General features: G+C 45.5%; 1 protein-coding gene across 2 annotated transcripts in view; it reads left to right on the top strand.

Moving 5' to 3' along the window:
* Nucleotides 1-21,488, top strand: part of trappc9 (trafficking protein particle complex subunit 9) — a 231,958-nt gene that overhangs the window by 74,841 nt on the left and 135,629 nt on the right. For both annotated transcript variants that reach the window (XM_048229439.1, XM_048229438.1), the window contains one exon: nucleotides 16,817-16,969. In XM_048229439.1, coding sequence (XP_048085396.1) covers nucleotides 16,817-16,969 — 153 coding nt within the window. The remainder of the gene's footprint in view (nucleotides 1-16,816; nucleotides 16,970-21,488) is intronic.

Here is a 21,488-nt window from a genome sequence, read left to right as displayed (position 1 = left end):
ATAATCGCCGAGTCCCTAAGAGACGCCTGTCTCTTTTAAACGCCTGGCGTGGCTACAGGTTTGGGTTAAAGGCCGGTCTCCAGTAGAGGCCTGGTCTGTTTTTTAGTTTTGGGTTGTATTTAATCTTCTAAAACCGATCAGATCGTCTGTTTAAAGATTCACAATGACACGCAAAACCGTTACAGAAAGGAGGTTACAGCAGTGTGAATTAGATGTTGCACGTCGTTACCAAGCTGTCGCAGCATTCACCTTATCTGGTCACAGTTGCAAGGTTTTAGAATGTTGCATCAAGTTGCTGCTCATCTGCCGCGAATCTTGGGTGTGATTTGGGCTTAAGTATGGCGCAGACTCCGTGCGTGATTATGGCATTAAAGACTGCGGTGAAAAGCTAGAGTTCCAAATTGTCTAGCTTTTTTTTTCAATATGAACTATGCCTAGATGTCGACTTTGTCATCGTTCAATTCATCCCTTGTGTTTAAAATTTGCGGATAGGCCGATGGTGGTTGTTTTTATGCTGGCAACAAAACCAGAGCGGTTCGCGAAGCGTTATTCTTTCTTCTAAATGCCATGGCGATACAGAGAAAGAAGTCAGAAAAGGAATTTACCTTAGACTAGGCTATATCAGAGCCCGTCTACGGACATTCTCTGGCTATATACTGAAATAGGTTAATGATGTAAAGTCAAGTGCGCTTATATGGGACTGGTGTGTGCACGCACAGTTTTTATTGATGAGTCGGAGTGGCAAGTGCTGCGCATAGTTGCAGTGGAATGTGGCTGCCCAGAGCATTATAAAACTTCTCACTCTTAGACCTACTCATACACGGCGGTGAAATGGCGTATTTAGCTGTCTATATTCGAATCATATGCTGGGGGAGAAATCGTCGGACATCCATGATTATTTTGTTATTCAGCACCCCTGGTCAAAAATATGTTCCCGCGCGCCTGGAAGTAGGCTATGATTTGAATGTAGACTGTTGTCAAATTTGACAAACCGGGAGAAACAAGCATCATCATTCCGTTTCAGGACATCGCTGAGCCTCTCAAAAAGCTGAACCCGGTCAGAGCCATTGTTACGTGCATAAACATGAACAAAAAGAAATAATTGCCCCTTAACCTCTGCCTTAACAAGAACAGCCCTTCCCTTTTCAACCTCCTCAGACGCTATTAACTTTACATTTAAATGTTTGGAGAAAAGGACAGCTACCCCTGCACTCATATTAGTCCCATGACTCAATATACACTCCCCTTCCCACCACCTCCTCCATCCTACTTCATTATCAATATCAGTATGTGTCTCTTGTAAAAAGATAATATCAACCTTCTTGAGGTTAATAAACTCAGCAATTGAGGCCCTCCTGCCCCTATCCCTCCCTCCGTTAATGTTCAAAGATCCTACCCTCAAAAGCTCCATAAAGAAAAAGGAAAGAAGACTTGAAAAGGAAAGGAAGAGAAACACCAAAAAGAACAACCACAGTGAACAACCATATTTAGTCCTTAAAAGGCCTTCCCTGCAGCCCGGTCTTTACGAATCTTTGTTACAATCCTCTTTAAACGATACCGCTTCCTCTTATTCAACTCATTCAAACCCACCTTCCTTTTCCAATAAACCATAGACTTCTCAAACTTCTCAACATCTGGAAAAAAATCCTTAATATCAACCTGACTGCCATATGTATCATCCAAAAACGTTTTTATTTCATCCAAAGAATAATGCTGCTCCACACTCAATTGTGAGAGATCTATAACACCTACAGCCGACCCCACTGATATAGAGTCCTCCTCATCCATGTCCTTCTCCGACTGTGGCACCCTCACCTCTTCAGGTGCAGGAGACACACCCCCTTCACCATGCTCTGCGCTAGTGCATGCTACCCCTGAACTTAACGCTTCTATTTCCCTCACAGGCACGCCCATCTGCTCTGTTTCCAGCGTCCCGTCACCCGTGGCCTCCACACTTTCATCAGTATTATTTGGTGCATTCTCTGCAACATTAGTAATCACCTCACTATTAACATTATGCATATCAGACGCGTCCGCAGCGTCATCCAAAACGACCTCTGCAGTGCTTGCCGCCATACCCTGCTCATTTTGATCAAGGTTCTCCGCACAAACCTGCTCCCCACCCAACACAACACTTCCAGTATGCCTTTCCCCTTCTGGGGCGACTCCTGCTCCTTGCTGTGTTCCTGATTTCGAGGGGCAGCTCAGCTTTACATGACCAATGTTTCCACACTCAAAACACCGCATCTCACCGGTACTAGCATATAGCATGTACAACTTTCCACCATACATGCACCGAAACGAAAACATTTAACGTCGGCGAATTTAGAAACATAAACACCTGCCGTCTAAAGGACAGCACATGTTTAAGAGGATCATTTTTGCAACCAAGCGGAATCGTTCCACTGGCAAACTTCCCAAACCTAGAAAGTTCCTTCTCAATGTCCTCATTTGGAATAAAAGGAGGAACATTTGATATCGTCACTCTAGTTGTTGGAGAGAACAGTGGTGTAACAGGAATGTAACCTCCACTTACCCAAATGCCGCTCTCCACCAGCTGATTAGCTAACATCTCCTCATTAACGAACACAACCACAGCCTTGTTCATCCATGAGGCCGAAGCAATATTCCCATGGCCCACCGCCTCACCCATGACCATCAACACATCCTCCACAACTACTCCAACAACAGGCACGCACCTGACTCCATGACGGAGAGAGAGAGGCGCCTAAAACGCCATCCCAATCTGCGTCGCTACCTCCGCGTGCCTCCCGACAATCCCGACGCTAAGCCCAAAATAATATAATCTAAACCGTTCTCATTCACCAAATAATATGGTACAAAAAGAAGAGAAAGAACAGAGATAGAAAAGTCAAACCAAACTTCCCGCTCACCGTGATCGCTCTCCCATACACCCAATCCCAGCATGCAGTGCAGAGAGAGAGAGAGAGAGAGTGTTGGGTGGCTGTGAGAGATGAAGAGAGGGAGGGAGAGAGAGAAGGCAAAAAAAAGGGGATGAAAGAGTGAGACGAATGAAAATAAAGGATTTGATTTGGCGTCGTCTGTTAGCCTGGGGTCCCTGTGTTTTAATTGAGGAGACGGAGGCGACGGCCATATCTGGGGGGGCCAGACTTTTAGCGTGCTGGGGCCCCTAGCGTGCCTTTGCCAGGGGGGGCATCCCGGAGTCCCCCAGCTCCGCCACTCCTGACAGTTAATCCGTTGCACATCTCCTCCCCACCCAAGCACATCCATCCAAACGCCAGCTCCTCACCCCGAAGGCTCTGCATACTGAGAGAGAGAGAGAGAGAGAGAGAAAGAGAAAGAGAAAGTGAGAGATTGAAAGAGGCTGTTGGAGTTTGAGTGAAAAAGGGAGAGAGTGAAAGAAAGCTTGGTGGAGAAAGGGATGTAGTGGGAGGAAGAAAAGGAGAGAACGAAGGGAGGCAGGGGAGAATGTGTATAGGAATATGAAAAGAATGGGATTCAATAAAAACCTGATGGAGAAAGACAAAGGTAGGTAGTGGGAGAAACACACAGAGAGAAACAAAGAGCCAAGAGTGAGGCAGGCCAGCATTCAAAGACAGAAAGAGGGATTATCTTCCCTTTCTCAGTATTCGTCCACCTCTTTTGCCTCTTGACAGGTTCATTACGCCGCGCTCTGCACTAAAGCCAATTAAGGCCACACACACACGCACACGTGCACAGGTGGGTGGGCGGCCTGGGTGGTCGAGGTGGGCACAGCTTTCGAAAGACCTTTTCCCTCCTCCCCACCGCCGTCGCGTCCTCCATCGCCTGATGACAGATCAGCTCTGGCGGGGAGTCCGCGGCAGGAAGCTAACCTTTCCCTCTCTCATCTGGGGCTCCTCAGGTGCTCTCCCCAGTGGCCACAGGGCCCTCCAGCCCATCTCCTCCCCGTCACGCTCAACTTATTTTCTGCTTTGGTGCCGCGTCTGTGTGTGGTGGTAGCATTAAAGCACGCAAAAGGCTCAGAGGGATCTGCTCAGACATCTGAGAGTTGGTTGCTCCCTTGAGTTTCTCCTCTGAGTTAGCTTAGCACCGGTGTTTTCCCAGACAGGGCAATTTTATTGTTGTTTGGTGAGAGCACACAGGTGTATTGAGGGAGTGTTGTTAGTTTTTTTCCCCCTCTTCCTTTCTCTTCTCCTATCGGCCTTTTTTGTTTATCCTTTGTGTTTTTTTTCTTTTGGTACTGTTTTTGAAGAAGCTCAAGAAGGAGGAAACTCGCCCAGCCACTCCATCTGAGCAGCACAGTGACATCAAACAGAAGGGTAAAAGCTGACAAGAAACAAAGCAGGCTTCTATCTTCTCTACTCTCTCACTCTCTCTCGCGCTCTCTCTCTCTCTCTCTCTCTCTCTCCCTCTCTCTCCCTCTTTCTCTTTCTCTCTCTCTATGAACTTGATGAAAAAGAATGGAGAAGAGCTATTTAAAAAGGCACTCCTTTGTTTAGCTGGTCTTTCTTCTTACCCCCCCTGTGGTGCATGGTGGCCTCTGTTTCCCCCTGCCTGCTTGTGTACTCACTGACCCTGTAGTTGAGCTGTGGTACTGTGTGTCTGAGTCCCCCACCCCACACAGCATCAATACTTTGCTGAAGTCTTATACTTTTGTTTTGTCCGGCATCTGTGTCTTACTGGTGGCCAGTTTGCCACATTACAACATACAACAACACTGTAGTTATTTGAAGTGTGCTGTAGTTCATCTTGTCAGGTAGCCTATAGTGGTCAGGTCATGACTTTTCAAAGAATGTTTCATGCACACTTTGTGAAGTAACTCAAGTCACTTTGGATAAAAGGGTATTACGTGTACATAAACATAAATGTATGTGTAAACCTAATTTTGTTTCCAGAAAGTGTGGATATACCACTTTCTACTCTCCAGTTGCTTGAAGTAGAAGCAGAATGTGTTGAAAACAAGTCCATTCATTCTTGTCTGAATGTCATGTAGATGCATAGGAGCCCTGGGCCAGTATGCAGCTGTGGTTTGGACTGTCACTGTCTTTTGCGACTAGCGCTGTAAATCTTGGCTGTCTGAGATTACATAAGGTGGCGATGCACCAGCTGACAGATGCAGAGTTTTTTATTTTATTTCCCTCTTGTCTATTCTCCCCCAGTCTTTTTCTCATCCCCTTCTCCCCCTTCTCTTCCTTTCTCTTCCATTCTCTTTTCTTTTTTTCTCTCTATTCTCCTCTTTTCACTTCTTTTGGTCCCTCTGACTTTGAGTGAGGCGAGCTGATGGATTACATCAGCAGGAGTGTGCCCAAAATGGGCCCCTGTCTTTATGCACTCACAGGTGCTCTCGCTCCCTCTTCTTTCTCTCTCTTGTGTACTCTCTCTTCTCTTCTCTCTCTCTCCCTCTTCTGTCTCTCAAGTTCGCTGTTTTAGTTTCCCTCTCACATCCTTTCCCATCCACCCACCCTCACTTTCTCTCTCTCTCCCTCTCTCCTTTTCATGCTGTCTTCCTCCCACATCTGCCTACCACATTTCTCACTCCCTCTCACACCCTCTCTTTTTCTCACTCTCTCTTTCTGTCTCTCACCCTGTGTGTGCATCTTTCGCAACTTCCTTTTTCTTACTCACATATTCTCGACATCATTCATAAGATAGTATATAACACCAGATGTACCTCTTCTGACATTTGTTCATCTCTTTTTTCTCTTGCTCTGTCTCTTGTCTCCTGTGCCTTGTCTCTGTGTCTCTCTGCCTGTTGGAGAGGTTTTTTTTTTTTGGGGGCGGGTGGAGAAGAGCAGGAACAGCAACAGCAGCAGTATGTGCTACATGATATAATTAAGGCTGCTAATTGCAAGGCAGTGTGAGGGGTCTGTCGGAATAAAGCGCAGGGTGAGCGTGGGGTTCTCCGCCACGCTGGCCACGCACTGTCTCTCCTGCCTGCCTGTCTGCCTGACACATGCAGTCCACCGAAACAGCTAGTCAGGGGTGGAATGGGATGGAGTGTGTGTGTGTGTGTGTGTGTGTGTGTGTGTGTGTGTGTGTGTGTGTTTTGTGGTGTAGTTGGCATTTGGTGGTGGTGATCATGGGCTACAATTGTTCTTGGCGAGGGGGTGGCACAGTGAGCGAGTGACGAATTATAAATTGCCACCTCTGATTTATCCTCTATGAAGCGCTATTTTGTTTCTGAATTAGTCCTCTCTAATTCTTGTATTATTCAATCTTTTTGGTGATTTTTCTCATCTTTGAAACCGTGTTTCTTAGTTGACTGTGATCCTTTTTTGAATTTGAGTGGGGAGTTATAGGGCCGGTTCTTGGTGGGAGCAGTGCCTTGCTTTGGCAGCATTTGGTTAGGTTTGGCACTGGGAAATGCTGCCACTCCGTAAATCCCCAAGGAGGAGAAGGAGGAGTGGGAGAGATGGACATATGTGGATAGGCATCGTCCCACACACATTCATTGCACCGAGGACTAGGAACCCCAGTGAATATAAGCAACAGATTGACATTTTGGTTGTGACCAAATGTGCTTTTTAAGCAGGGAGAATGTGCTTTTAAAGCAAAAAAGATCAGCAATGTGATGCCATGTCATCTTTGTCTACATTCTGATAGTTAAATGTGTCAATGCACATCACCTGCTATAGCTGGATTGGGAGTGTGTCACACACTGACACCGAAAAGATGTTGGGGCAATTTTGGAGACAAACGGCAAAAGTGAAACTTTGAAAGCCAATTTTTCTCTGCCATGACACAACTGTCCCTGTATGGTTATTCACTTTTAAAGTCAGGAACTCCCCTTTTGGAAGGGGTCATCAGAGGCGTCGCAGGACTCGGATGGCTGACACGGAAGCTTCTGGTATCAGAGGCAAGCCGAGGCAGCACTTAAGAGGCAGATGGTGTGCGGCGTGCTCCTAACTACTGGCCAGTCACTAGGATGTGTTGAGGCCCAAAGGGTCACTCAGTGAATCAGTAAACAAACACACAAAAACAGACTGGACCAACACTGAGGCTGGCAACAAGTGTGGCGTCCTCACCTGACACTGTGGCAAGCCTGTGGGGTTGTCCTGGCAACAGTGTGTCCTATTGAGGGAGAGGGGGCCGTGAGTGTGTTGGAATGGGCTTTAATGCCCTTCCTCCCCTGTGACACACACAGCTCCCGCTCTGTAACTGTTGCCATCGGAATTTTTAAGGCATTTTGACCGTTCAGATTGGAAATCCTGAGTTGATTAGCATGAGAGTCAAAATAGAAATGTATTTACTGAATGAGGGTGGATTAAATTATTCATATGAAGTATAATGTGACTAAGGCTGATGGAAATAAGGTGATTTTACATTATTGTGATTTTATTCTGCATTTCTGGTTAAATTGCCCTGATGGTTTTAATCCACATCTGATCACAGCTTATGTCTTGATTAGAATTAGGTGTCTGTTTGCATAACATGGAAGTGAATACAGATATACTGTACATTAAGTCACCTTTTTCTCTTTTTGAGCTTAAAATATTCTAATAAACTGGATGGAAACCCAGATTCTTTCTCCTCTCTCTCTCTCTCTCTCTCTCTCTCTCTCTCTCTCTCTCTCTCTCTCTCTCTCTCTCTCTCTCTCTCTCTCTGACTGAGTGGATATGAGATGGGCCATTTTACTCGGTGTGAGCCTGAGGGACTATAGCTAGGGAAAAAAAGAAAATCTTTCTCCTGGCTTTTAGGTGACATCATCTCAGTTTATGTGTGTGAATGTGTGTGTGTGAGTGTGAGTGAGTGAATATGTGTGTGTATGCCTGTCTGTGTGAGTGAGTGAGCAGAAAAGAGAGAAGAGTGAGTGTGTGTGGCACAGGATTGTGTTTGTATGTTGATGAAGCGATTGTGAGGGTGTGTGTGTCTGTATGAAAGAAATACAGAGAGAGAGAAAGAAAGAGAAGTGTGTGTGTGTGTGTGCCGTTGAGTGCCTGCCTCATAAGCGGTTCCACTTTCCACCAACAGATGGCAGTGTTCTCCACTAAGGCTCAGGTCAGTCTCCCTCCCCAGTGCCTGGGGGGCGTATGGCGCTCTTAAAATAAACACAGCACGGTGCCAACTCTGTTAAACTCTGCTTCTGTAATATTTATTTTATTTTCATCTCAACAGGCACGCTGCCTTGCGTTTGGTGTGCGCAAAGAGATGACTATTTATGGCCTGGTTGCCATGATACATTGCCAGGGTGTCTTTAAGAATGGATAATGCATAGAGATGTTTACCTGGAGAGAGAGAGAGAGAGAGAGAGAGAGAGAGAGAGAAGAGAGAGAGAGAGAGAGAGAGAGAGATCTTGGTAAGACATCTAGGTGGTATACACTAACCATTTTCAGAGTTTATAGCTGCAGTCATTTTAGGATATATGATGTATGATACAAGCAAATAGCAACTTTACATAGCTCATGGTGAGGACTATAGCAGTATACATTTTCCACATAGCCATGTGTTTATCGAGACAGAGAGCGTAAGAGCTGAACAGACAGATCTAGAGATTGACGGAGGTAGTTTAACTGTTACATAAGAAGGGTTAAATATGCACAAGCCTACAGATGCAACATGCAACAGCAGTCTACTACTCCATGAAATGATGTGTGTGTGTGTGTGTGTGTGTGTGTGTGCGCGTGTGTGGGCATGCATCTGCTTGTGTGCTTAACTGAGGCGTCTCGTCACCTCTTTTAGATGATCTGCATTTTTTACACACACACACACACAAACACTCTCTCTCTCTCTGCTCCCTGTTACACACACACACAAACACACTCAACTCACCTCTTTTTTTTCTCTCTCTTCTCTGTGTGTGTGAGAGAGTGTGGAGCCTCGGCCAGCCTGTTGTCTTCTGAAGAGCCTCTGTGTCCAGCGCAGCGCATTCATCCTTCAATCGCGGTTCACCGCCGCCACTCCCGCCACAGCCACAGATCTGCTGATAATGAATGGGATGGCGGTAGCCCACGATTACTTTGTGACTCACTGCCCCGTCCTTTGTGCAGGCGTTGTGGTGGGCCATCGCGCTCGGCAACCTGTTGAACGCCGGGGGAACGAGACGAGGGCGTGAGGAGGATAGAACGCATCCAGCTGCTCTCTCTCTCTTTCTCTCACTATCTCTCTCTCTCACTCTGCTGCCATCTCATCTTCCCATGTCCCTCCCATCTCTCTGTAGTCTATCAGCTGTCCCCTTAGTTGCCCCCTTAGACTCTCTTCATACCACCTGTTCTCCATTCCTCTTTTTTCTCCTCTCTCCCTCTCTCTCCCTCTCCCCCCCTCTCACTCTCACCTCACCTCGGTTGCGCTCCTCACTCCGGTCGTCAGGCCACTGCTGGATATTAATATTTAACTCAGTGTGTCATTAAGAGTATGCATTTTTAATGCGCCTACCTTTTTCATCCCCTGCCTCTCCGTCAGCACTGCCTGCCTCTCTCTCATCCCCTCCCCTCTTGATCAGCAATAGTGGAGGAGGAGAGGTTACTGGCAGGCCTACCCATCCATCTCTCTCCCCATTCTCTCCATCTCCTCCCCATACACCCACACAGCACTCTGCCTCTGTCACCACACAGATAGACCCTTTCAACAATAAAAACAAAAACAATGCTTGAACGTTCTATTTGGGCCCCAATCTACTTCCTCTGCATTAAGATAACATATGGAATGTTAAAAAGGAAGTCTTGTGGGGCCAACTATGATGCTGATAATGGAACTCTCTTGAAAGGGTCCATACCGGGGATCGGAGATGTGAGGAGGGCAGTGCCTCAGTTGACCTCCATCCCCGAACTATATCTTGTGCTGAAATTTAATGTGGCTTCTATGCAAGTGTTTTTTTTTTTTTTTTTTGTCGAATTATGTTCCTGGCCATGACCGATCACCTGCGTTGCATGTCTTGTCATCACCTCCCTGTGTCTGAGCACAACTAATGAATGTGGCAGCTGAAGTGATGGCAAGATCAGGTGTGTTTGCCTAATCAAAGGGGCTGTGATGAGGCAGGGAAATGCAGGGCAGAGGGCCCAGGTGCAGAGCTCATCCTGTGCCAACTGTCCTCTGGTGCTGCCCCAGGGGATGGTCACTCACAGGCGGATGGCAGACTGTGTGAGATGGACTAGACTTCTGTCCCTTAATCAAACTTCCTGTGGTGTGGGGGATGCTCAGTGATGGACTGAGCCAATTTGTCATCCCCTGTGCAGGTTGTGAGCTTCCTGCTCTTTCCTCTTTACCGTGGGGCTTTTAGAACCAGCATGCACTGCTCCAGCTTACTCACTTCCTGCTGAAGTTGCTTTATGGGTTTCCCAGCTGCTGCAGTGTGAGTCTGACTGTGCAGTCACTAATACAGATGTCCAATATGAGAACACACAATGTACCCCACCCCCCTCACACACACACACACATACACAGTCAAATCTCAATGTTTCCCATTTGTAGTAAATGTAATATTAGGATGACTGTCCACTAGGATGACTAACACAAGTACTCAAGTGAGAATACACACACACACACACACACAAACACGCACACACACACACGCGCATTTGTTCAGCTTGTGGCTGAAATTTTGGGGATCATGGTGTACCTTTCTCACTCCCTCTCCATCCTAATGGCCCTCGGTGTCAAATGTTCCATTCCCCCTGAGGGACAGTGGTCTCCGTAATGAAAGCCTAATGGAAATGGCTCTTAAGCTCAGGTGTTCTTTAATCTGCATTCATTTATGCCAATGTTATTTACGCCCAGCTATTTTTAGAGGCTGGCTTTTTCTGTTGGCCGCTTCAGTCCACCTCTCTCTCTGTTTCTCTGTCTCTCGCTGCAGCTAAACAGCAGGTCTGAGTGCTCATAACGGTGTGTGTGAGAGAGAGAGAGAGAGAGAGAGAGAGATGCTGTACCTTAGCAACCTCCCTTTGGGTAAAGGAAAAAAAACTTGAAACAAGGCTGAGACATAGACATGGAGACTCAACAAATTTATCCCATCACCCCCCCTCCACACACACACACACCCACACACACACATACAGTACATACACACTACGCTCATATGCTTACACAGACTTTATCTTTCAGGAAAGACTCTGTCTGACTCCTCAGTATAGACAGCCTGTAGTAAATAGCCCACAGATACAACACTGATGCTCCCCTTCATTCTCTGATATGGGAGTATCTGGACTAAATGAAGCCTGACGATAAATTTGATGGAGGAGACTTGACGGTAGTGTGAGCAACTGTTGGAGGTCAAACTCAGAGTTAAGAGCTCTTTGTCCATTTTTCTCTCAGAACATAGCAGTGAGCCTCTCCAGCCACTGATCTCATTGGTGTGTGTGTGTGTGTGTGTGTGTGTGTGTGTGTGCACACATCAGTGTGTTCACTGGACTGGGTGTTCAGAACAGTATGAGCAGTGCAGAGCTCCCAGGAACGCCTAGCAAAACATGAGGCACAAACTCCACTGATCCACATCTCTCTCTCTCTCTTTGTCTTTCTCTTACACACACACACACACACACACACACACACACACACACACACACACACAAAGCGTCATTCTTTTTCTCCATTCCAGCATCCCTTTCCGTGACTACATCAACGACCATAACAGCAGGCATTCTGGCATCAATAACTTGACAAAACCCCTGAAACATGTCAGTATGACGCAGTCCCAGTGACGTCCCTCTTATGACAGCCCTCAGTGTCCTGACGCAAGTCAGAAGGCATCCAGAGAGGCGGTCAGTTTTTCCTCAGCTTGAAATGCTGTATGCATTCTACAACAAAAATGCCACCTAGGATTTTAATGGTCTTGACATTTGCAGCAGTTCCATGGCAGGTAGTGTAGTTTCATCATCATCATGAAGCACTGAAGAAGCTGCCATTATAAAACCTTTTTCCTGGAATCAGACATCTTTATCAACCTTTTAATGAACTGTTGTAGCAGTTTTCAAATTTTGTTACTTAACACAAATATGAAAAGAATATAAGACATTTTCTTTAACTCATTGAATGCCAAGCTGTTTTCGGGAGTGCCAACAATCTAGACCATTGTTGATGATCTTTGTACAGCCACAGCATATTCTGTGTTATAGCTATGAACACATACAATGGCTCGATTAAAAGGTGAGACTTTAAGCTCTCGGTGGGTGCAAACCGTGTATTTCTACACGCCTCTGTTCCTGAAAAAATCCCAAGCTAAACAGTGGCTAGTTTTCATCAAAATCGCCGTTTTTTTCTAGAAATGGAGATATAACGTCTTTCATGAAATATGAAGTGTTGCCTGTTACTTACTTGTGTAAACTTTCCTGGAAGTGATCAGCGAGACCTGGCCACCTGCCACCTAGTGATAGACCCGCGAAAATGGCTGGTTTTGACCTGGCGTGCATCGTCACTGATTGACAAAGCGGCAACCGAAAGTTATGATAAAATGTCCAGATAAAAAATTGTGCGTTTTCATGAGTTTTGTCATCATATATATCATGATCGTTCATTTCCATTCATCACGGAGTTCCCAAAATCGCATTATAAGGTGTGGAGTGTCTAGTTTCAGAATTAAAAAAAAAAAAACGCTAAAATATTACGTTTTTTTGGCACTCAACATGGGGAAGGAAAAACGTAATATTACGTTTTTGGCACTCAATGAGTTAATTGGTTTATTTAAATTTTAGCTGTGATTGTGCTTATGTAAAAGGTGGACCAATGACTTAAGCAGTGCAATTGATTGCAAGAGTGCAAGAGCGTTGAAGCCTTTTGAGCTCCCTTATACCCTGCCTTTATTTCGGCATTATCAGCTGTGCTTATCAGTAGAGCAAAATGTCAAAGCAATGTTTGTTCTGCTATGCTTTTTAAACTTGAGTATATATAGAGCTATTGTTTACTTTGCCCATATTGTATCATCTTGTGTGTGTGTGTGTGTGTGTGTGTGTGTGTGTGTATGTTTATTGGGGGGGGTATATACTATGCATGTACAGGTTGTTTGTTTTGGTTGGTTTGTTCACCTTTAGTTGTTCCTATACTCTGCGTGACCTCTCCTTCTGTCTGTGCTTTAGTGGATTTGTTTCCATCCGTTTCCGCTACTAATGGATATATCTGTGTATTCATGTATGCGCACAATATGGGCTTGACAAAGTGCATTTGTCTTTAATGGTCTTGAATGGCCTCAGTGGAAAAGCAAATGGACTTCAGTCGGAGGTTCAGTCCTAGTTTCTGCCTGACTCCTTGTTCACCTTTCCTGTAGGTTACCAGAGTAGCCCCCTTATATATTAATCACCTGAATATGTCATGACCGCAGCAGCGCTACCTGTATTTTTAATGCTAAATGTAAAAAAGAGGAATAAAAGAGCATGGCCTTATGGAACATAAGAAGGGCCCACAATATATGTGCTATGCATTTTATTTCAATACTGGACAAGTAAAACCAACCAGTGAACTATTGGGTTATAGCTCTGAATTTTTGTTTGTTTTTTTTCTTCATTTTTTCATTTGGCTCTTTGGCATCGATGATCTAATGATTTTCTGCTTATCCTAAGGGACTGTACGATATTTACCGGGGGCGTCGTCGGGGGGGAGGGCCTAAGAGAATTTTTTAAGCCTTAGGGGAAGGCCCAGGAGAATATTTTTGGCTTGGGGGGAGGGCCGAGGAAAATAATTTTTTCCTGATCCATGATATTTTTTTCCCCAGATCAATGATCCGTTTTCGATATTTTAAAAGTTTTGTAGGCCAAAACATGATTCACGTCTCTTTGACAGAGTGGGCGAGTCCAAAAAGTCGCAACCCCACCGGAATCTCCCACAACTCCCCTCATAAGCTTGCAGGTCACCCGCGGTTATGAGTCATAAACAAAATATTTTAATGATATTTGGGTCATTTTCGGGGGGGGTCAGTTAAAATTAATTAAATATATATTTTCTACAAAAGGCCTACTAAAATATCACGAGGAGGCTAGCATCAATACAGTAAAGCATCAAAACAGTAAAGAAGCTGAAGACGCGAGTTGAAATAATAAAGACACCCCTTCAGGAAAAGCGATATAGGCTATGGGAAATATTGGGATAAGTTCTTAAAGAAGATGACCGGAGTACAAGTTATGGCCTAATTGTTGCGAAGCCATTTAAAAGTTTAAGCGGGTCGGATTGCGGGTCGGGTATAATTTTGTCCTAATTAATATTCGCGATCCAAGTTGCGGTCGGGTTGATTAAAATATCGGGCGACCGCGGGCCGCTTGTGACCAAACCCGCGCAACACTGGTGTGTAGCCTACCCGTGTTTGTGTATGTGTGCTTATGACATTTGCTGGCCGTTTTAACCTTGTAAACTTCATTTTTCGACCAGTTTTATTTGATTAACATAGGGGGAAGGGCCTAGGAGATTTTTTTTGAGCCGGGGGGAGGCCCCTGGAAAAAAAAAATTGACCAGGGGGGAGGGCCAGGCAGAACATTTTTAACCCGATCTTCTGGCGACCGCCCTCCCCGCTAAATATCGTACAGTCCCTAAGGAGTGTACGATAAAACCACGACACACTGCATGAGCCAGTGAAGTCCCCATAGCCGTGCCTTCACACTACCAGAGTATTTCACATGGGTTGAATCAGCAGTCGGCCCGATAAACATACTGCATCAAAGTCCCCCAATCGAAATGAGTGGAAGAGTTTGGAGGTGATGCAAGGTGCTGCTGCCCAGGCATCTCATCTGAAGGCCTGGCGGTGGACTCCTGAGTGGATAATGATGAGCTGGAAGTGTCAGAGACCGCAAACAGGCAGGTCTCAGTAATGAATATTTCAAGTAGGATATGAAAGATCAAGCTCCGAGCATCTGTCTCTGAACGGGCCCGACCTTTCACCTTAAGTCGGTACACACACACACACACACACACACACACACACACACACACACACACACACACACACACACACACACACACACACACACACACACACACACACACACACACACACACAAATGCACACAGGTCACTTGAGGCACTTTTGTGCTTAAGTTTCTAAAATGAGTTATTTTTAGTCTCTCTCTCTCTCTCTCTCACACACACACACACACACACACACAAACAAACACACACACACACACACACACTTGTTACGTGGCTGCTCTCAGGATCAGCATATTTTCTCTGAAGTTTGCCTTTGTTGAAGAGATAAGATAGACTAATGAGAACACCAAGAAAGAGTAGTGGGGATCCCATCTCCCCAGCCTGGGCCCCTTGCTCTCTCTTTCTCTCTCTCTCTCTCTCTCTTTCTACCCTCCCACTGTCTGTGCAGTCACTCAGGTGATGTTTCATTCATGCGGGGCACTCCTCGTGAATGCGCTGGCGTCTGGCTCGGCCTCCTGCGTGGCACTGGGACCTTCTCATACCCCCATCCGCCTGCTCTGACGCACAAAGAGGCAGGGCGAAACAGACAGGCAGACAGGCACGCAGACAGGCACACACACACACACACACACAGACATCCAGACAGGCATGTATGCTTCCCACCACCACCCCACCTTCTGAGCCCGACGACCCGCCAAGCAACAACCGCCGATCCAGTCCTCCCCTCCCGGGAGGCTAATTGCTAACAAATGCTAATCTGCGGGATTAGAGGAACTCGATGCAGGGGCTCAGAAAAACCGGCTGCTCCCTCTGCTCCGTGGAGTTCAGCACATGAATATGCAGGAGGCTGAGTGGGCTCGTGAGCCTCCTCTCTCCTCTCCTGTCCTTCTTCATCCCTCTCTCTCTCTTGCTCTCCACTCTTTCCTCTGTGTCTCACTGTCTTGTTCTCTCTCCCTTTCTTTCACCCTTTTCCCTCCTCTGCGAATTGCTGTCATGTTTACATATGTAGAGAAATCCTAGCCCAGTGTGCGGCTTAAAGCCGTTTTGTGTGTGAATGTGAGTGAGAGTGAGGGGTGGAGGATGTGCAGACACTCTCTGGACTAAACTACCGCCTCTCTGGTTTTGGGTTTCCATTTTTAACAGTTAACTTATTAGCGCTCCCATCCCATTTCCGACTTGTAAAACACGTGTTTTATTAAAGAGCATTACTCACATGCAGGCAACGGTGACCTTTATGAAATAAATAAATGAATAAGTGAGTATGTCAGTTATATATTATTAAATAGAATCTATTACAACTCTGAAAGTCCATGTTTGGAATAGTAGTGAGGGAAGTTATGGTTGTGATTTTAGAGAATAGAGACCATAGAGAATTTGTGGTGTGAATCTTTTTTTGTGTGTGTCTGAAGTGTTTTGTTCTTCAGATGTTATGTTTCCGCCAGCAAGCCCATGAGGTAGCAGGCTAGACATTTTATTTCACCATAGTCTCTTTCTCCCCATCCTCATGTTCAATAACCAGCCTGATTTTATTTAGCTGGCTGTGTCGAGTCAAAGAATTAGGAAACTGAAGTTGTCTTTCAGCAATGCAGATACGCAAATGTACATGGACATAGATTTGGAACACTCAAGCCTCATGTGTTTTACTTCATGAAATCAATTAAATCAACATCAATAAAATATGGCTGCTTACTACCAGCCATTTCATAGTCATGCATTCAGTTTCCAAGAAACCACAGGCAACAATGTATGCCCTCATTGTAGAAACCCAAGGCAGGCACCAATGTGTAGCATCAGGTTGAAAGGCGCTGACTTTTCAGCACACTGAAGAATGTGCTGAAGGCAAAACATGTTCTTGCTTTTTTGCTACGGAGACATTACTAAGACAATAAAAAGCATAACATATGCATCAAGTGCAGCCTTCTTCTCCTCCCTTTTCAGTTGAATTGTCATTGTCACAAGGCTTAGCAGAAATGTCAAACCCTTGGTGAATGATCAGATGTAAACATTGAAACCCGCTGGTCAGGTAGCTGTGACCGTGACTGACCCCTCTCACCTCCTGTGTCTCCCACAGAGAAGCTGTTTGGGGAGTTCCTGAGCTGGGACCTGCAGGAGGCGCTCTCCCACCTGCCCTTGAAGCCTGGCCAGTCCCTCACCATCCCCGTCTGCATCAAGGTCAAGCTGGACTTCTCCGGACAGGAAAACCTGCTGCAGGATCTCAACGATGGTAAGTCTCCCTGACTCTCCAGCCACTGGGTTTGCTCTGTGGATCTGTCTCTTGGTCTGCCAGTTCTGTCTTTTAATCTATTGAAGCTGTTAATCTCAGTAGTGAAAAGAAAGAGACTTGAAGCCCCTCCCTATCCTCCCCAAACCGGCCTCGAACCCGAGCTGCAGTCAACCAAACCGGCAGCCTTGCGGCAATGTCAAAGAGCCACATTCATTAGTATGGTAGTCAGAGTGCATATTGAACTGAGAGACGGCACATTGTCACGTCCTTTGAACATCCTTTGAAAAGGTTTAGTTTGGGTAACAAGGGAGTTTAGAGTGGGATAAATAATCAGAAAGGCACCTGTTCACACAGAGGCCTTTTCTTGGCTGTTGAAGCGAGTCTCTACATTCTACATCCAGAAGTGGGCAACAGTAGAAGTCTGGACTCTGGCTCAGGGTAGCCCCTCTGCAGCCCACAGTAGCTAGCATGCATCTCAGACTCTAAATGTATATTATTCTCTCTGCCCCCACTCTGTTCTTGCTTGCATATTTACTGGGCCTCCTTTAAGGTTATGCATGAGTGCACAGACCTGCTCTAGGAGAATTAGCCTGCCCCACTAGTGCAAGGCTAGCAACCTCCTCTAGGCAAATAGCGATGAGCTTTTTTTTTTTTTTTTTTTAATTAGCGCCACGCTAACCACAGACCCTGACTGAGGGAGATAAGCCAAAGCTAGCTCCTGGATCACAGCCTTTAATGCTTCCCCATTATGCTTATGAGAGGGATGTGGGAGGGTTGAGGTTGGCTTGGAATGGAGTGGGAGGTTCTAGCTCAGGTTCTGTGCTAAACAGCCCAGATGTTATCGGGAAGCGCCTAGTAATAATTATTCAACGTTAATTAATCCATGTTATTATAATTTATTTTTTTTTGGTGGGGGGTGGGGAAGGGGCTGAAAGGGGAACATGATGAACAGTAGCAGCACAGTGGCATGTAGCATTTGACTCGCTGTCTGTCTGACATGCAGAGTCAACCACCTGCTGCATGCTGGTGACATGCTGCTAATTATCAGCAACTTAGCCTGTTGGTCTCTGGCTTCTTATCTGACTTCTTTGCTTTTTTGTTTTTTTAATGCCATATCTCTTTTTCTCTCTCTCTATCTGTTTGTTTCATGTGGTTTGAGGCATGTGTAATATAGTTTCTATTCTTTATGTTGTTGTACCTCGGGGTGTGTGTGTGTGTGGGGGGTGTTCTATTTGTTTGTATTTGTTTCTTTACACTGCTTTGTGTGTTTGTCTATGTAGTAGTAAGATTTATTTTCATAGTGGCACTGCACATACACATTTTCTTTTTGTGTGTATGTGAATGTGTATGTGTAGGTGTATGAGAGTGTGTGTGTGTGTGTGTGTGTGAGTGAGTCTGTGTTTGTGTGCATTCACACAGTGGGTGCAGCAGATGGGAGCAGGGTTCATAGGCAGCGTGTAGCCAGGACCTCTCCATCACCCTACTCCACACCATCTGTGCTGTCCCATCACCAAGACACGCTCACAGTCTCCTTCCTAGCTAGCTGCCATACATCACTCCAGCTCTGTGTTTCTACTGCTTTCATATTCTACTGCTGTGCACTTTATTCAGATACTCATACCAGAGACTGTCTAATGAGGAGGCATTGCACTCAAAGAATCTCCCATAGGAATGTATGGGGTTAGTTCGTAATGCAAACATGGCAGTCCGACCCTTTGGCCTCCAAAAGTTGACATGTGAATACGTCGTGCCAATCATGTGTTTTGATCTGGGGCTTTGTGCAGCTGGAGCGTGGTTGGTGTGTCGTGATTCGTGGAGCATTGTGCACACGCAGCTCTACCCGAAGCAGATGCCCAATAAGTGCCCAAAAAGCGAAAATCTTCATCCTCATAAGTATTATGCACTCACCATTAGGGCTGTGCGATAAAACGATAGCGATATGTATCGCAATAGACATGTAATCGATATCAATAAAAAATGCGTTCGATAGAACATTCCATAATTAAAAGCAACACACACCTCCCGCCTTACGTTGTCCATAAATAAATATATATCTTATCTTATGCATATATCTTGCATTGTAGCTAGTAACTCTACCAGAGTAGACGATAGAAGTAGGCCTACCTCAACACAGACTCTCCTCTCCTTGCCCTGTGCGCGCGCTCTCTCTCTCTCTCTAGGTGCATCCCTCCTCAGCATGTGCATGTAATCCAAACATTCACAATCGTGCAAGACGACTGAATTGCTATTAAATCCGGTTAGCATCATTAGCACGCTGCACGAATTTGTTCAAAACTGTTGCATTCAAATTGACTGCTGAATTCTAATCAACTCAATCCCGATGCAAATGGAAAAGTATTTTCCAAGACTCAAACGGGCCTGTCCCAAGGAGAAAAACTGAACAGTCTAACCAGTAGACTTACTATGATAAACTAGCAAATTACTTTGTTTACAATATTTCCAGGCTTCAACCAGTGCTGCTTATGTGCACAATTATTTATTTGAGTGTTTTTCATGATTGTATTGCTATTTCTTTTCCCTGTTTGCTTTGATTGATAACTGGGGTGATTCAAATCAGAGGAAGGTTAAGTTTAAAATAACAGTGTTTAAATTGAACTTTTTTCCCCCTTCTGGTCCTTATCTGAAATAGATTTTTAAAAAATCAATAATTATCAATATCGACCGATATGAAATACTTATATCGTGATACAGTTTTCATCCATATCGCCCAGCCCTACTCACCATATAGTCAATTCATAACAGGAATGTATCATCATCATCATCATCATCACCTTTATTGCCAGACTCAGGGTCTATTCAGAATACATAGACAACACAGACATGACATACAGCATGCATCACAAAGGAAAGGAAAAATAAAGAAAACATTCCCTCTGTGTGAATCCACCTGTTGCGTTTAGATGCACAGACAGATGCTCTCTGGAAAGCAGCCGTTTCCGGGGCTGGAGTGAACTCGTTGCCCTCGCTGCTCTGCTCATCTCTCTCTCTGTCTGGACTGAAGGGACAGGCGTGACAGTCCACACACAGGGCCGAGGGGGCCTTCAGCACAGAGGGACACGCTGATTTATCCCCTGACCACTCCGTCTCGGCTTCTCTCTCACTCTCGTTCTCTCTTTCTTTCTCTTTTTTCCCCTCTCCCTCTGTCGCTCTCTCTCACTCTCTTTGTCTGCTCCAGTCTACTGTGAGAGCGATAACTCAACCACGGCTCCCTATGATGTCATCGGCTGTATTCTTATTGGGTGATGGGACAGACTGTTCTTTTTTTCCATTTTACTCGGGCAGCATAGACGCTATACTAAGGTGCTATTCCAGATGCATGCTGGGAAGGTTCATATCTGGTTCATCTCTTTGTGAATGGTGTCTAACACCACACACCCCAAAGCAGACACCAGGACAGCAGTAAACACATCGGAGACAGCACGGGCAACAATGTCAGCCAAGATCACACACAGCACGGGGAGGTAATGCGCGATCAAAGATGCATTAGAGGACGCTTTTAGCGGAGGCGCGTGTGTCTGTGTCTGTGTGTTTTACAGCGCTGAATTGTTCCCTGGGATTCAAAGTCACTGCTGTGCCGTGTCTGTCCTTGTCCTTTGAGGCCTTCATGTGATGATGTCATTCTATTTTTAGAAACAGACGTCTGGGGCTCACAGCTTTGCTGGAAGATGTCATTCTTCTAAAAAGGACTCTGCGTATTCATTGCTGCACCTGTATCTGTTAGTCATTGATTAGAATGACTTGTGATGGTTATAAAACGGCAAGCAAAACACACTGAATGTGGTTAAATAGTTTCCACCAGTCTGTAGCATTGTTAAATTTCATCAAAGGGTGGCACGTCTACGTGTACTTCTAGGCCCTGGCAATCTAGAAAGATAAAGGGTTTGGCCACAAAAAATGAAAATGGCCCAACTCGAGGGGCGGCACCGAGCATGCATTTGAAAATCTCACTGGACACAATTGGATAACACTACGATGTTTACTGACTGATTCCGGACTTGGAGGCAATTGGATAACACTATGACCAATGTTTACTGACTGATTCGTTGCAGCGCTGTCGTCATCTGTTTAGCTCGCCTCATGGCCTGCCTACATCAGATACACCGATGTGATTGGTTCCTCGCGATGCAAGGGGTAAAAGTAACGTGCATCATTATTCATTGCCAGAGTGTCTCGCAGAGACAATTCAAATTGTTTTTTCGCGAGAACTTTGGATTTCCAGGATAGTCTACTTCAGTATTTCTACTGAATTTGCTCTTACAGTGCATCTACGAAAACCTGCTGTTGTTAAAAAAAGAACACAATCACAACAAAGAAGCTTCAGAATGCAGGCATATCTGAGGAAAGTTTTATTCTCCTCCAAACTTTGCCATTTCAGCCCCTTCAGCCCCCATCCCACCCGTTCCCTGCAGTCGCTTGACAAGTACCTTCACGGCTTTGATAATGGACCCATGACAGAAGCCGAGCATAGGCAGAAAGAACAGCTTTCAGACGGCCATTG

The sequence above is a fragment of the Alosa alosa genome, chromosome 20 (assembly GCF_017589495.1).
Source record: "Alosa alosa isolate M-15738 ecotype Scorff River chromosome 20, AALO_Geno_1.1, whole genome shotgun sequence".
NCBI classification, from domain to species: Eukaryota; Metazoa; Chordata; class Actinopteri; order Clupeiformes; family Clupeidae; genus Alosa; species Alosa alosa.
The sequence above is the reverse complement of the archived record's forward strand: the minus strand, read 5'-3'. Positions and strand labels throughout refer to the sequence as shown.